General features: G+C 37.2%; 1 protein-coding gene across 2 annotated transcripts in view; it reads right to left on the bottom strand.

Moving 5' to 3' along the window:
• IQCM (IQ motif containing M) overlaps nucleotides 1-15,318 on the bottom strand; it is a 143,854-nt gene that overhangs the window by 96,949 nt on the left and 31,587 nt on the right. For both annotated transcript variants that reach the window (XM_071753692.1, XM_071753693.1), the window contains exons 2-3: nucleotides 12,965-13,027; nucleotides 1,398-1,701 (exon numbers count right to left, since the gene is read on the bottom strand). In XM_071753692.1, the coding sequence (XP_071609793.1) occupies nucleotides 1,398-1,701; nucleotides 12,965-12,979 (319 nt within the window). In that variant the 5' untranslated portion in view covers nucleotides 12,980-13,027. The remainder of the gene's footprint in view (nucleotides 1-1,397; nucleotides 1,702-12,964; nucleotides 13,028-15,318) is intronic.

Below are 15,318 nucleotides of genomic sequence, written 5' to 3'. Positions count from 1 at the left end.
TTCATGCTGAGCATGAAAATTCACCACTGTGTGCTAATACAGCTGTGCTCATGCTACCCTTTCTGTAGCTACTTTATTCTTGAATTCCAGAAGGAGGAGACCCCAAATTAAGAAAATATTACAAAGAGATCACAGATTACAGATGCAACCCAATAACTCCTTTCACTTTGGTAACTGTAATCCAAGGTTTCAGAATGCTTTCTTTAGGGGATAAAGTAAAATCTCTGAGAGCTGCCTTGACCCATTATCTAATAAAGAACTGGAATTCTAACTGAGGCAGAGCTAATATTGTCCATATTGCACTTTTAAGAGTACAAGAACTAAGATACACAGAAAAAGGGATCATTAGAGTATAGCTGTGTTATTGACTCAAGGAAAAGAGTTACCAAAAAATGGAAATATGAGTACATGAAAATAGAAATCTAAATGTACACGTGTACTTGGGGTTTCAGAACTGAAAGGTAGACTTTCTCAGCATTCTTAATTAAAGTGCAAAGCTCTCTCTTTTCTCTCATTTGCTCCACAGGAAAGGAGAATCTAGAGATATGCATCCAGCTGCCCTTCACGACCCCATATGAGTTTTGGTTTACCTCAAGTAGAACAAGTGAAAGTTGTTAAGCTTAGCAGCTGGCTAGGTCTGAAAATGCTGGGGTTATTTGTATGATGTCTATTATTACAGAAGTTTTCTTTTTTAGCAGATGGTAGGGGAACACATGACACCAAGACATTCATGTTTAAAAGGATATTAAATGCCAGTCTTCAAAGAAAAATCAGTACAGAGATGTATGGAGAATGTGACCCCTACTGACATACCAAGTTCAGGATCTTCGTTGAAAAAAATTCTTTTATTGTGCAAAAAGTGAAGCTCCCTTCTAAATCATGGAATAAATAAATTGAGCCCAAGCCAGGACCAATCACATGAATGCCTCAGAACAGTCACATGATCACATGACATCTTCCTTTTCTTCCAAATCAGAGTAATTCAAGAGAGTCATTGTGAGAAAACAAATAAGGGTCACATTTCATATAAAATGATTTTGTCTAAAAAGACACCATTTTATCAAACTCTAGGTTTTAGCAAGCTTTCAGCAGAAAAAGTTACTTGTGAGGCAAAAATAACCAAGCAAAAAACTTTTCCAAGATTGTGTTCTGTTCTAGGTTTTTTTTCACTCTGTAGTTTTTTTAGTTTGTTATTCATAAACAAAACCACACTGTGCTCACAGACTGAGAAGGTTATGTAGCTCATCAGATGAATAGATCTATTAATGGCAGAGAAAACTGCCAATGTCAAATCACAGGAGAACGTGGCCTCATGACCAAAAAGGCAGCATTGGGCAAACAGTAAAGTGCTGAGCTTGCTGTTTTAAAAATTACACATAAAAGGAAAAAATTCTCACCTTCTTGCTCCAGAGCACACTGTGGAGATGGGTAGATGGAACCCTTATAGCTCTTGACAGCCTCCTTAGGACATGAAGGGTTTAACCCTACAGAAAGTAGTCTTTGAGGTAACTTGTGCAATCTTTTTTTCAACCAAGACTCTTGCTGATTAATTCCTTTCCAGACTGCCTTTCCAAAAGCTTTGGTGACAGGAGAGTTGGCATTATTTTCTAAAATAAAAGGAGCAGTCACAGGAGTCTGAGCTGAGCCCCTGCTGCAATAAGGCAGGGCAGGCTGATGGGAAGAAACAGACCCGTTCCATTTCTGTGGATAAAGTGAAGATGTGTCATTAGGGTGATGATAATTTTTAATTAATTCTTTCGTATTGAATTATCTTCAACCTTACAAATAAGGTAAACACTTTGTTACCTCAGAAATGCCACAAGTCCAACAGTGACATTTCCCCTTGTTTCCCTTAAGAAAAGCTACATCCTCTGACTTTTTATTCTTTCTTTCAATTTAAGAGAAACTGTTGCTTTTCTTGAATTACAACCATTAGCATTTTCTTAAATAAAAGGTATGGAAAATGAAAATTGATACTTTGAATCAGATCTTTTGACTGTGAATTTTTTATATATAGCTTAAGTGCCCAAATATTAAAATCTCTGGCAAGAACCCATCCATCCTTGATCCAGAACTTTGAGATTAGGTTTCATACCTATTTTACAGCTGGTCACTTAGCACTGGCCTATTTTATGCAAATAGTCATCCATTTCAATAACAGTCATTTCCATTTATTAGAGTAATTCAATTTCCTAAGGACAGGCTAATAATACAGCTGCCCCATTATGCCACAGATGAATGTAGTCAAATACTTGTAATTATATTTTAAATATGTTACTGCTATTTAGTATTTTATCACACTCACAGCATGGTTCCTAGCACACAGATGTGAAGCACAGAGGTGCCTGTCTAGAGAACATACAGTGTAGGTCCCTGTTCTAAGAAGGATCCCTATATTGCTATAATTTGTAACATTCTTGTAGGTAAAATTGATAGAGCTTTAATGAATAGAAGTTTCATTAACAATCATTTTACACAAATATCTATAGGTAGTTCAACACAGGTGAATTACAGTAGTAATTATACATTATTTTAGAGAGCCCTTCTCCCATCTAAATTCCAAACCTGGGTTTGCCACCAGTTGTAACACCATACAAGAGGGGTGCCAAGTCCTCAACTACACTCATCAGCAAGTGAAGATGTTGTAAAGGTCACTTATAACTGAGCCAGTGTAGGCTTAGTGTGGTGTAGGAAACAGTAGGAACAGGCTGTAGAGAGAACCAGTCTCTGTACTGGGACAGCACAGACTTCACTTGAGGAAGTTAGCAGCTGGGCATAAAAAAAAGACAAAGGGAAGAGGCTTTGTAAGACAGATTCAGTAAGAAAGGCATCACGTGTATCAATTCAGTTCAGTGTCATGGAATTTCTAGCTTTAGTTAAGGACACAAACAAGTTCCCACTTTGGTGTCAAATGACACCAGCATTTTCCCTTTTCTCTCAGTCTCCTGAAAATAAAGTGTCCTCGATGAGATGTGCCCAACATCTCATCCATCCATCCCCATAACATAAATTGTCCCCACTGTACATTCTGAAATAGCTCTGTAGAGACTTCCTAGGCCCCTGTCCAGCAGGTACCATGGATCTTCTTGCCATGGCCACACCACCTCACACGAGTACCCCATTCACAATCCTGGGAAAAGACACTCTTGCAGAATGGCTTGATGGCCAAGCCTTGGGTGTAACCCATCCCTATGTCCCTTCCTGATGATGGCAAGTCCTGAGCTGCCTCCATCCCCTCATTGGAGTGGAGGGATGGGACCTGCTGGTGATTCCATGGTGACCTCCTGGCTCCATCTTCTCTGGGACCTGCTGGCTTGCACTGCATCCCAACCTGAGGCATGTTTGTGCTGCTGTGTGTGGTGGCACATCCTTCTCTAAGCTGCTACAAACAAGCCAACCACATGTTTATCCACAGCCCAAATACAGTGGGATAATGTGCTCAAGCTATGCCTGGGCTGCCCCTCCCATCTGAATATATGCTAATTATTTCATAGTCATGGGTGACAGATTGTAAAGAAAGCAAGGGAGGCAACTTTTACCAGTTCTATGAGAATTTGTATCATCTGAGACCTTCCTCAAGAGGTTTATCCTTAACCTGCATTTGTTACAGGCTCCTTGAAGCCTGATACTTCCTTCCCCAACAACTCTCTGCTCAAGATGCAAGTGAGACTTCATCCTTTTGAAGGGGCCATATTTCTTCCATTATCTGTTCTTCAGTGCCCAGGTGAAAAACTTTTCAGTGGTCAGAAAAGGTGTTGTCTTCTGCTTGGTAAATTAAGGTGATATTTAAAATTTAAGAGCTTGTTGTCCTAGTGATGCCTGTTTGGATCCTAAATTGATAGAACCATGTGAGTTTTCAAGCACTTTAATAATAATTAAAACAAAGCTCTGTTTGTAGAAGGCAGCTACCAGTTAAGTGGTTGTACATGCTGAGCACAGCAAGTAGTAGTATTTTAAATATTTTATGAAGATGATGGGGTTTGTTCTTCTAAGACATGAGAATCTTTTCTAAAAAAATATCATATACCCTGGGCTAGGCACTTTCCAAACTTGTGTACAGATGCGATCCCAAATTCAAAATACTTACAGTCAAACACAAGCAATGTTAAATGGAAGGGGAAAAAAATGCACCTATCCTCAATTGTCTTTTCCCTAACATTATGACTTAATTATTTTCATGAGACATTTAATTTGACACCAGCTTTAGAAGGGATGTGCAAAAGGGGGAAGTTTCCTAAATAGCTTGTCTCAAGGATATGATCTTACCAGGAATAGGAGAGGCACAAATATAGAAATCATCAAATTTGTTTTCATTAGAGAGGCTTAGAAAGTATTGATGATGTATTAGAGGTAAAAGTACATGGGGCAAAAGTAAAGCTGTGGAAGTCAAAGGTAATGCATAGAGACAATGCAATTTAGCAAGAAGGAAAGAGACAGCAAGAGAACTGAAGGTGTATGATGGGAAAAATAGATGTTCTGTAGAGACAGATGGGGGATGTCAACTAAGATTGGTAGTTGCAGGAGATTGTTCACAAATAAATCACCAGTATAGAAATGGAAATGGTTGTAATGGTTGTAGTACTGAGGGAAAGCTGTTTAGGGACAAACAGAAAGGCCGTGGCATTCTCACAGTGTGAAAAACTCAAGATGCTGTAGAACTAAGCAGAGAGGTGGGCAGAAAATTCAAGGATTGTTTCAGCACACCCTGTGAAAGATACTGTTTTCAAAGGAAGGCTTAACTGAATGAGTCAGTGGCATAAAGAAAATAAAGGAGAGGAATTGAAAGCAACTCCAGGATTTGCTAGTTGAAAAAATTAAAAAATTAAAAATTAAAAAAAAATTAAAAAAAAATTAAAAAAAAATCCAAATAATCCCAAAAAATGAGACCTCGTGAATCCCGCCTAATTTCCAAAGCCAAGGCCGTGCAAATAGCTCAGGTATTTTGGGAAAGTGTTTGGCTCCAGGAAAAAAATAAAGATCCTGGCAGTCTAAGTGCTGGAAAATCATGTCACTCCAGTTTAAAAAATGGAGAGGCAGAACAGACCCAAAAATTTTCTCAGAGGCTGATAAATCAAACTTACACTGATGCTGACCTTCCTCAGCTCAGACCATGTTCTCAGACTCCTGCTGCACTGGCCAGGTTCCTGCATCATCATCGCCACCATCCTCATAATTTTGAGCCTGCTTCACTCCCCAGCCTGCTTACCAGAGATTCAGGAAACAGACTGGTACTGATCCGGAACAGGAGGGTGAGTGGGGAAAGGACTACAGCAGCTCTGACTTAGATGAGCTTACACTGGTTTGGAGTTCCTCCAGCAGGAACAGACCAACACGGAGCCAGAGGTGCCACCATCCCCATAGCCAGAACACCTGACATCATTTGATAGCCCCAGACTTCATTCTTCATGGTCCAGCAGGGACATCATAATGCAGTCATCTTCTGCAAGCCTAGAATGAACTGCTGTTTGAAAATTTAAATACCATTTTGGAGCTTATATCCTGCTATTTGAAAAAAAAAAAAAAAAAAAGGTTGTAAAATGTGGCTTTCTTATCTTCCAAAAAAAAGTGTAATTGATTTTATGGAAATGGAGGACTGTACTTTCAGCACTCTGGTTGCAAGCTTAGGAGTTTTTCTTGAGAGAAGAAAATTGGTCAATATACTATACTTACATGATGGTAAAGCATTTGGAGTGAAGGGTGGATAGTACACAATAACTGAAATGTTACTTCAATTATTAAAGTTTATTTTTAAATTATTTTGTCATTAGCTATAGCTGCTATAAATATATTCTACATTCCTCTTTAACTACAAAGGACAAATGCCTGTCTAATCACAGTATTTCTAATATGAACTAGCTAGTTCCTAAGTCTGAACTCCTAAATATTGTCATCAATGATCTGGAAGAACATATAAAGTGATTGCTAGTAGAACTTGAGGAGCATGCAAAAATTGCTGGAGTGGCAAATAATAAGGCAAATGTTCTATACAACGATCTGTCTCAACTGGTTAGGTGGTTTCATTTGAGCAAGATAAATTTTAATAAGGACAAATGCAAAGTAATAAATCCATGCACAGGGAATGCAGGTCACATTTACAGGATGGGACACTGGAAAAAGTAATTCTGAAAGTGCGCATGGGTGAGAAACTGTCTGTGAACTCCCAGTGCAAAGCTGGGGCTAAATGAACTAACATGACCCTTGGAAAAGTGAAGGACTATTGAAAATAAGTAGTTGATTTTCATTATTCCACATTAAAAAACAGATACCACCGATGCTGGCACACTGTGTTTAGCCTGGTATTTGCATTTTAAAAAACAGATTTTAAAAAGGAAATTATTCAGAAGTCAATTAAAGAATATTTTGACACCTAAAAAATGCTAGAAAATAATTTGGTCATGCTGAATGAAGCTAGAGCAAACCAGCAGAAAGTGTGGAAGGCAGTAAGCTTAAAGTCTTGGCTGTTTGGAGGAATGTGTATATGTTGTGTACACATAATTCATACAGACAGATGGCAATCAAACTATTTAACAGCTTTTAGTATGTACCTGTGGAAGGTGTTTTCCATCACTTTGTTAATACAGCTCAATAGAGAGGCCATTGCTGCTCTCAAAATGAGAGGCTGGCTCTGCTAATTTCCAAGAAACAGGAAAACAGACAATGCCAGAGTTAAGAGATGTTGCCTTACCCCCACTCATGTTCAGACAGGGCAGAAAGGAAACAGGTTTAGTGACCAGCTGAAAACACTACAAGGAATTCACTTTGTCTCATCACTGCTTCAGAAAGAAGGGACAAAGGAATCTGGATTAACCAGACAAAGGGGGATTAAGATAAATTCAGATCTGAAAAGAGGATGAAACAGTATATGGAGACAATAAATGAGGTTCAGATGTTGGAGAGTGGGGGAGTGCATTTTGGGGTTCAAAAATGTTGGAAATGAGGAAAAATCCAGAGGAAGTTGAAAGCATGATTCCTTTAGAACCAAATCACCAAATGCAGACAAGAAAAACATCAAGAAATCAATTAAAATTTAATTGCTTGCTTGCAAACCAAGAACACTTACTGTGCTCCTCCCAATAAGCAAAGACTCAGCCAGCCTTGTGCATAAAGTATCAGCTTTTGATTGCCCTGTTGGAAGTGAGGGAAAAAGTCTGTAGTAACAGAAACCAGTACCTGCAAGAAACCACACAGGCTGCATAGAAAGATTTCAAACTAACTGACTTTTTAAACACAGAGAGGTGTAGCAAAACCCAACAGGTAAAATAAGTGTGCTTTTTTACCCTGAAGGTACCTGTTGCAAGACAAAACTCAGAGAGAGGTGTTAGATTTTGCCTAATATGAATTCTTTAAGTCAAGATTGGATGATAATCTCATAGATGTATTTCAAAAGTTATGGTATCGTGCCAGAATCCCTCAGCCATCTTAAGCAGGAAGGCAGTCTGTTTTTCTAGCTTTGAATTCATTGAAAGTTTGAAGAATAGAGGGATTCCTAAATCTGCAACAGAAAAGATAAATTGCATCAGAGAGAAATGGCAGCTTATGCAGACAGACCATATACTAAATAAATCCTCACCTGCTGGATAGGGGTAGGTGACCCAGAATTTTCTCCCTTCCTGGAAAATATATTATTTTATATATATATAAATAATATATAAGAGGGAAGAGGGGAAAGAAGACTCAAAAGGGTAAGAGACGCATAATAAATTAAAATGAAGATCCGTATGTTTTCATTTTTCTTCCAACTGCATCTAGTAATTCCAAGGACACTGATAATTAAGCAAGGATAGAGCATTCAAAGTACTGTAGGTACCTTGACTAATCATTTAGTAATACTTTGTTAAGCTTTCAGCACCCGTTTAATTTTTAAAGGTTTGAATATTGTTTATTCTAAGCCTGAATTATTCTGTATGATATTTTCAAATTTTTTTGTATGTGTAAAAGATTCCCTCTTCCAGAGAAAAGAAAGATATTAAGTTGTAGTAATGTAGTTGAGATAATACTGATTTTGTCAACTACATGTTCTTGTTTAATGCAGTAAATAATAACAGTGTATATAATTTCTGTAGGGGAAGAAAGAATACACAGAGAAGAAATTTTTTAGTTTAAAAAAACCAAAAAAATCCCCCCCCCCCAGAAAAAAACCTGATATTTTCATGACAGCGGGTTGCATGATAAATAGCCAGTAGAAGGCAAACTGGATGGAAGGAAAGTAGCCAAGAAAAAAATTATCAAGTTATTTAGATGTATGACACAATTTTCTTCCCAAATATGGACTACCATATTTGAAAATAAGGATTTGACCAACATCCTTGTTCCTGAATTTAAAGCTTCATGGGTAATTCTTCTCAAAAATCATATTAGGTGAAAATTTTTCAAAACATGAAGGGGAATGCAGAAAGAAAGCTCACCTTCAACTTTCTAGCCAAAACTAAAACTACTTCATGTGACTGTCAATTCTGCCTTTACTTTGTTCTTCTCCCAAAGATGTCCAGAAAAATAACTTGTTCCCTTATCCTCCTATCCAAACAAAAAGTAATCTTATTTTCTTCAAAAATCAATTTTACATTTTCCTTGATGAGTTACTAGGTTGGAGTTTTCCTTTTACTCTGTCAAACAGACTTCTGTATTCTCATTGGAGCTGACCCTTGAATGCACCAGAGGAAGAGCAGTTTGGTACCATCCCCGCAGGGTAACTTCTTGTTTTTAAGCAGTGACCACTTGAGTAACAGAAGACTGGGAGAAGCCTCTTCACTCTGAGCATTCTTCATCAACATAACCCTGGAGTTCCTGACTTGATTCTTGAAAATTGCAATGTTGGAGTGGCAGTGTTTAGGCATAGGAAGATTTTACTGTGAGAAGATGGGGGAAGCAGGGCCTTTTTCTGGGATGCCTCTGAGAAATTAATCTTCAGTTCTTTACAAATTCAACACACTGTTTTTACCTTTAAATTATTAGATCCACGTTAGACTTACTGTAACCATGCTCCCCGCTGCTTTCCTACCAGTTATTAAATAGCAAGGACTAACCTTGGACTGCTGTCATTAGAGACAGTGATCCTCACAATGTTTTGAAATTAGCTGGTGGGAAGACACACAATATGCAAGATGAAAGGAAAAGCAGACTGCTGGGGAGACTCCTTTAATTTCCCTTTCTCTCCCCACTCCTGTTCACAGAAAATCTCTTTTATTCATACATATACACAAAGTTGCCTTAACCTCACGGAACAATTTAATCAAATGACCTAATGAGAAAAGCAAAAAGCTTTTGTACATTGGGATCTGTAAGGGGTATGTTCTGTTCACAACTGACAAGAAATAAACCACTAAATTTTCAGCAGTGTAGATAGAAGTTAAATGTAAAGAAAACCTATATCATAGATACAAGAGACTGTCATGGGACTCTGCTGCTGAGCACCATTGCTAGAGGTCTGGCATTTACAGGATGGTGTGGCTACAGCTGATCCTGCTTTTGGGTGGTCACAGGTATCTACAACTACATTACTAATTAATGAGTGAGTGATGGATTTGACAAAAAGAGGAACATCTTTTGTGTCTGATTTACCTGGCACATTCCAGAAAAAAATATTAAAAAAATATATATAACAGCTTTTGGGTAGAGAAACTCACTCTTTTGTAAAATGTTGTTTAATGAAACATTCTGATCTTTTTAAATGGTGACACTTGAGTATGCATTTCAGTAGCTCATCTGTGCAAGGTTTTCAGAATTAGAAGTCATTTTGTAGATCACCTTAAGAAGCTTTATGAACTAGAACTTCTATGAACATAAATCAGCTGCTTGGAGGTTGAATAATACTGCACCAGGAGTCCTCCTGAGGGTCTTTTCTGATGTGTTTTTCTATGGCTTTTTAAAAATAAAATTAAATAAAATATTCTTAAACCATATGACCTGGAATCCTTAGCAGGCAAAATCCCACTTGTCACTACCATTTCTTGTTATAAGATTATTCTACAGATAGATGGTATGAGACTGAAAAGATCTGCCTTAAGACAGGACTTCTAGGTAGCCTTCCTGGAGTTCCTGTCTTAGCTCTGGCACTTTTTTCAGGTGAGTCCTCAACACCCACTTTGAAGCCAGAGGAATGTCTATAAAAGCCTCTATGTCAACACATAAATAAGTAAGTGGTGGCCAAGTTTTGAGGCCAGGGGATGCTGATTTCTTTTACAGTCCAGTTTCTTTGGAGTCCAATGTTTGCACTGAGTGTGGGTTAATTTGACAGTACTGTATACACATTGTGCCCAGTCTGTTCCATTTGACCTTAAGAACCAGAGAACAGATCCTGGCAATCATTTTGTTACTAGTACAGAAACAGTCAGAGGCGAAAAGAAATACACACAAATGTGCTGAGTGTTTCTCTCACGAGGCAAACAGGAAAGGCACCAACAGGACAAAGGCAGCTCCATACTGAACCCTTCTTCCTTGGAAATTCCTTAGGTGATTGACTTGGCTCAATGGCAAAGGAGCAGTTCCCTGAGAAGAGGATCAGGGCAGAGAGAGTCCCTGGCTATTGACAGGGCAGACAAGTTCAATATTTATGCTTCATGACTAAAGTATTCTGCCTTGTTCTCAACATGTATAGAATGGTGTTATGGGCACCACCAAATCCCTGGAGCTGTTGCAAAGCATTCTCTAGCTGTTATAATGCTAACAACAATAACCTTAAACATCAAACAAAACAAAAAAACAAAAAAAATCAATGTATTACCCTTTTTGAAAGGCTTTGATAATCTCATATATTTAAACAACTAATATTTTTAATAAAGAAGTTTCTCTTTGTTTTTCTTCCAGAAGACTTTTTTGTTTGTGCTTTCTTACTTGTTTATTTGTTTCTTTTCATGGGGGAGCAGAGACAAGAATATTCTGTGACCATTGCAGAAAATATAAGAATGACACCATGGTAAGGTTATCTTCTGCAAAGCTGCAAGTCAATCCCAAAATGTTATTAGCTCTAACAGTCACTTGGGAAATAAAAATATCAGATTGACTCTCAAGTGCAAATGTTAAAGACTAATAAAAAAAAAGAGGAAGCTATAGGGTCAGGGGCAAATATCTAAACCTGCTGGAGGAAGAAAAGCAGCATGAAAATACTGCATGTCAAAAAAAAAATTGCTGGTGAATATTAAATACTGTGCAGGTCAGCTGGATCAAGTGGCTCCTTTCCAAAATTAAAAATTAAGAACTAAGAGAAGTTTCTCTTTCATTGCCAAAAAACCTGTCTGCCTTTTTTCATTTATGGGCATGACTAGCACTAAGTGAAGAAATACACTTATGTCTAGAAGGAACTATAACTTCCAAAGCAATAACTGAAATTTCTTCTGTGTATAACACTGGTAATATAGGTAACAACACAGACTGAAGTACTGAATTGTCAGTTGAAGAAGCATGCCATAGGGTGCTACTCTTTTTCTGCTCTCCAATTATGATAAAAAAATAATTTATTATATTTAGGGGAGCTCTAGGCCTTCAAAACCCTATGTAATTTTTATTTAGGCTGTATCTGGGGATCCAGGAATCTCTATTTCACTTCTTTAAACCTAACAGTGGAATGAATCTTCTTCACTTTTCTGCTTAGCTTCCAAGTGCTAAGGTACAGTGATTACAATCATCAGTTCCCAACTTTCCTTAGTTTAAGCAACTGCACAAAACAAGTACCACAGGATGTAAATGTCATATTTTGAGGGTTGGTTTTTTTTTTTGTCTGTCTAAAGATACACCTATGGAAGAGAAAATACAACAATATAAGTGGATAACAAGCAGAGCAACATCACAACAGGATACCACACCACAGATACTTCTGAGACAGAATAGTGTTAGCATGAAGACTCACAACTAGGAAAAGTCAAGCATGGGACAAATACAATAGGTATGGCTGATGAAGGGAGGAAAAGGCAAAGAAAAAGTACTTAGAAGCAAATGTGAAGCCATTGGAGATTTCAGTAGCAACTCTAAGGAGCTGCAGTCTAATTTTTCAAAACAGAACTTCTGAAGTTTTCCTAAGGGTGGTTTCTGGATGAGGAAAATCATCACTACTCCCAGATGTGTTCAGTTGTTTCCATCTGAATGGGTATAGATGGTTTAGATCTATGCATAAGTTTATGCAGAATAGTGCTTCATAAAGAAGTGTGAAGTTCAGGAAGATATAAAGACCTAAATTTAAGTTTTTCTGAAAGAAGATGCACACTCAGAAGTTTATCATACTGGGACTTTCAGTATTGAGAGGTGTAGAATAATCTTTTCAGAACCCCAATATTGAGATACTGCAGTTTTGCTCTATCTTATAAAGTCAGTGCCTCTGTTTAACTAAACACTCTAACAAATTAAAGTTTTAAGAAATATTAACTTATGATTTACAGATCAGTTAAACAAATATTTAAAGGACCATTACTCTCACCACTCTGAATAGTATCAGAAGTTAGGGTAGCATAGTGCCCTACAATGACAGTAATTTAACTGTCACTAAAATCTCCAAGCAGGAGATTTACTAAGCATTTTGTTAAAATAAGCAGAAATTGTTGGCTATAAAGGGCTTGTTGAGCACAGCAGGGACACATAAGTATCCTAAAATGGAATTGTCAAGCAATGCATAAAGGAGACTCTGGCAGTTTAGCTCTTTTTGGTCAACCAGGTGCCTTCAGTAACTATTCTACTACATACTGCAGAATCTCTCCTACCACACAACACTGAATGACACATTTCCTTCAATTATCAATTCTCTAGAAACCAAAAAGATTTCTATGAAGTCACAATAGCTATTAACCCATTCTGAACTAACCTGCATTATTTGCTCAGTTCTTCTGTAGCCCAACACCATTTAAAGACATCATTGTTCTGAGGTGCACTCTCAAGTGGCCAACTAAGCAAATTTAGCTGAAGTCCTCATGTTTCTCCACATCTTGTACCACAAAAATATTAAAAAATAAAACCAGACGATTGAGACAAAAAAGGTTACCTTTTCTGAGATCATTTCATTGAAAGTGGAACACGGAAGCAGCACAAAGATCTCTGGCTAGTTCTGGAAGGGTAAGAGAAAAAGGATTAAAAAATACTTATTTTCCTGCTTATCTGTTTCAGTGTTAAGCATTGTGAACTTTTAATTTAGAATTATTCAGAAACATTTTCACTTTTGAAGATCTTTCCATCAAACCCCTCAAAGTAAAATGTCATCAAAATTTGAAAACCAAAAAATTACATAAAATATAACTAGATTTCTTCCCACAGAATCTCTTTGCAGATCCTGGGCTCTATCTGAGGACTGGACCCACTGTCCAGTGGGTCAGACTCTCACCACTAGAATAAAAACATTAAAATGGACAATAGTTATATTTGATAGAGCCTTAATAAAACAGTGACAAGGCCTCCTATGCCAAAAATAATTTTTTCTAGCACTGGTGTCTTATGGTAGAAACTATAAATCAAGTCATGCAAGGCAGCAGCACATTTTCCACTCTGACATCTCCAAAAAAACAAAAAATATGCCTCTAAAGTAATTCTCCCTTTTCCCATTAAAGTCTTCTCTCCATTTGTACTACATCTCACTTTTTGCACTACCAATCAGGTGGATACTTAGATGGTGTAATGCAAGAGCTTAGTTTATCATAAGTTTCTCTGCCAACACGAAAAGCAAAATGCCTGAGGAAGATCACAGTAGCTACAGCACCTGACTTCAGTAAGAGGTGTTCTGAAAAGGTTGTGTTCTTCCAGACTGAGATAGAGCTGACCAGACTTGGGCCCTTAATGAGGCAGAGTGCAACTGAAATGTCAGATGCAACTATTAAATTAACTTCCACTGAGCTAATGTTCTTAATGACAAGTTGAAAACATAATCAGCACTTCTTCAGGTCTGTTTTATGAACATTTTAATTGTTAAATGTGCAGTATACTGCAACCTGTCACTCTTACCAATACTTTAAGAAAGATTCAAACTGAAATCATGGATTTGAAATCTGAAAGGAAAACAAAAAGGGTGGGGGGATTCAATGCAAAGACATTTCCAGGGACACTGATGTTAGAGGTGGAATGTGAAAGTCTGGACCTCCCAGCAGGTGTCCTTTCTCTCTGCTTGCATTTGGCAGGAAATATTCCACCTTAACATGCAAAAGAATAGGAGGCATGAATGTGATCAGCAATAGAACCTTGGTGCATAGAGCTCACTACCAAAATAGCTTTTACAATGTCGTGGGGATTGCACTATACCTTCAAAGCACTTGCTAATTTTTCAAACTTAAATCAAAAACCTGCATCCCTAAAAAATCAAAAGGTTGACTAAAACTTCAGCTTTTACATCACCAGCTGGCAGGAGAGCACATAGATGCAGAACACCTAAAAATATTAACATTTCTATGACAAATTAACACTGAAATATGATAACAGATCATTTTAGCCTGTTACTCTTTTGTGATGTCAAGGAACAATCACAGTTGCTTATGATGTCATCAGAACACATCACTGAATTCAGAACCTCCCAGAGTAAGCCCTGGGAGATTCAAATTAGAAGTCACACTGTGCTTCCTAATCAGTGGATTTCTTTTTAAAAGCTACTTGGATTAATAAAAGAACAATTACTTTCAGTCTCAATCTTCTTCTAAATTGTTGTAATCTTGAATAAATAGAGTTTAATGAGATCACCTTATGCTAAATTGATTTTTCTTTTCTACAGAGCAAAGTGTCTCTGAGTTCAGAGCTCAGCAATACATGCTGAGTCATCATGTGAAGTCATCATGATAAAAATGTTGCTTTCAGTATATGAAATGTGAAGACATGCACAATACCTTGCTCTGCTATGAAATTCTAATATCAATGTGGGTAATTTCTATATTCAGATTCCTAAAATGAAATCTTCACTCCTTGCAATATTTTTTTTTCCCTTTTCTGTGGAGGATTTTTTGAAAACAGATACATTGCTTTAGGAAATCACATATATCTTCATGAGATATATAAAGTCATCTTATGTTGAACTGCAGTCAGGACCTAATACATCTTTTGAATCAAACATATGACCCACTAAATCTTAGCAGTATTATGTATATTGAAAGCTAAATTGATAAATCACTGGATAAATTAGATAGAAAACACATGACAATACAGTATTTATTAAAATAGATCAGTGATTCATTACAGTTCCCAGAACTTAATATACCAGCTTTTGAATAATTCTTTAAAGTTAAGGAGATTTTGCAGAAAGGCAAAGGCACAGACTAAGAAAAAAAAAAAAAAAAAAGTCCATTAATTCATTCCAATGTACACACCTGCTATATTTTTATAAGTTTAATTAAGAAGATGGGCAAATAGATGTTCATGACTGAA

Source organism: Heliangelus exortis, chromosome 10, assembly GCF_036169615.1.
Source record: "Heliangelus exortis chromosome 10, bHelExo1.hap1, whole genome shotgun sequence".
Classification (NCBI taxonomy): Eukaryota; Metazoa; Chordata; class Aves; order Apodiformes; family Trochilidae; genus Heliangelus; species Heliangelus exortis.
The sequence above is the reverse complement of the archived record's forward strand: the minus strand, read 5'-3'. Positions and strand labels throughout refer to the sequence as shown.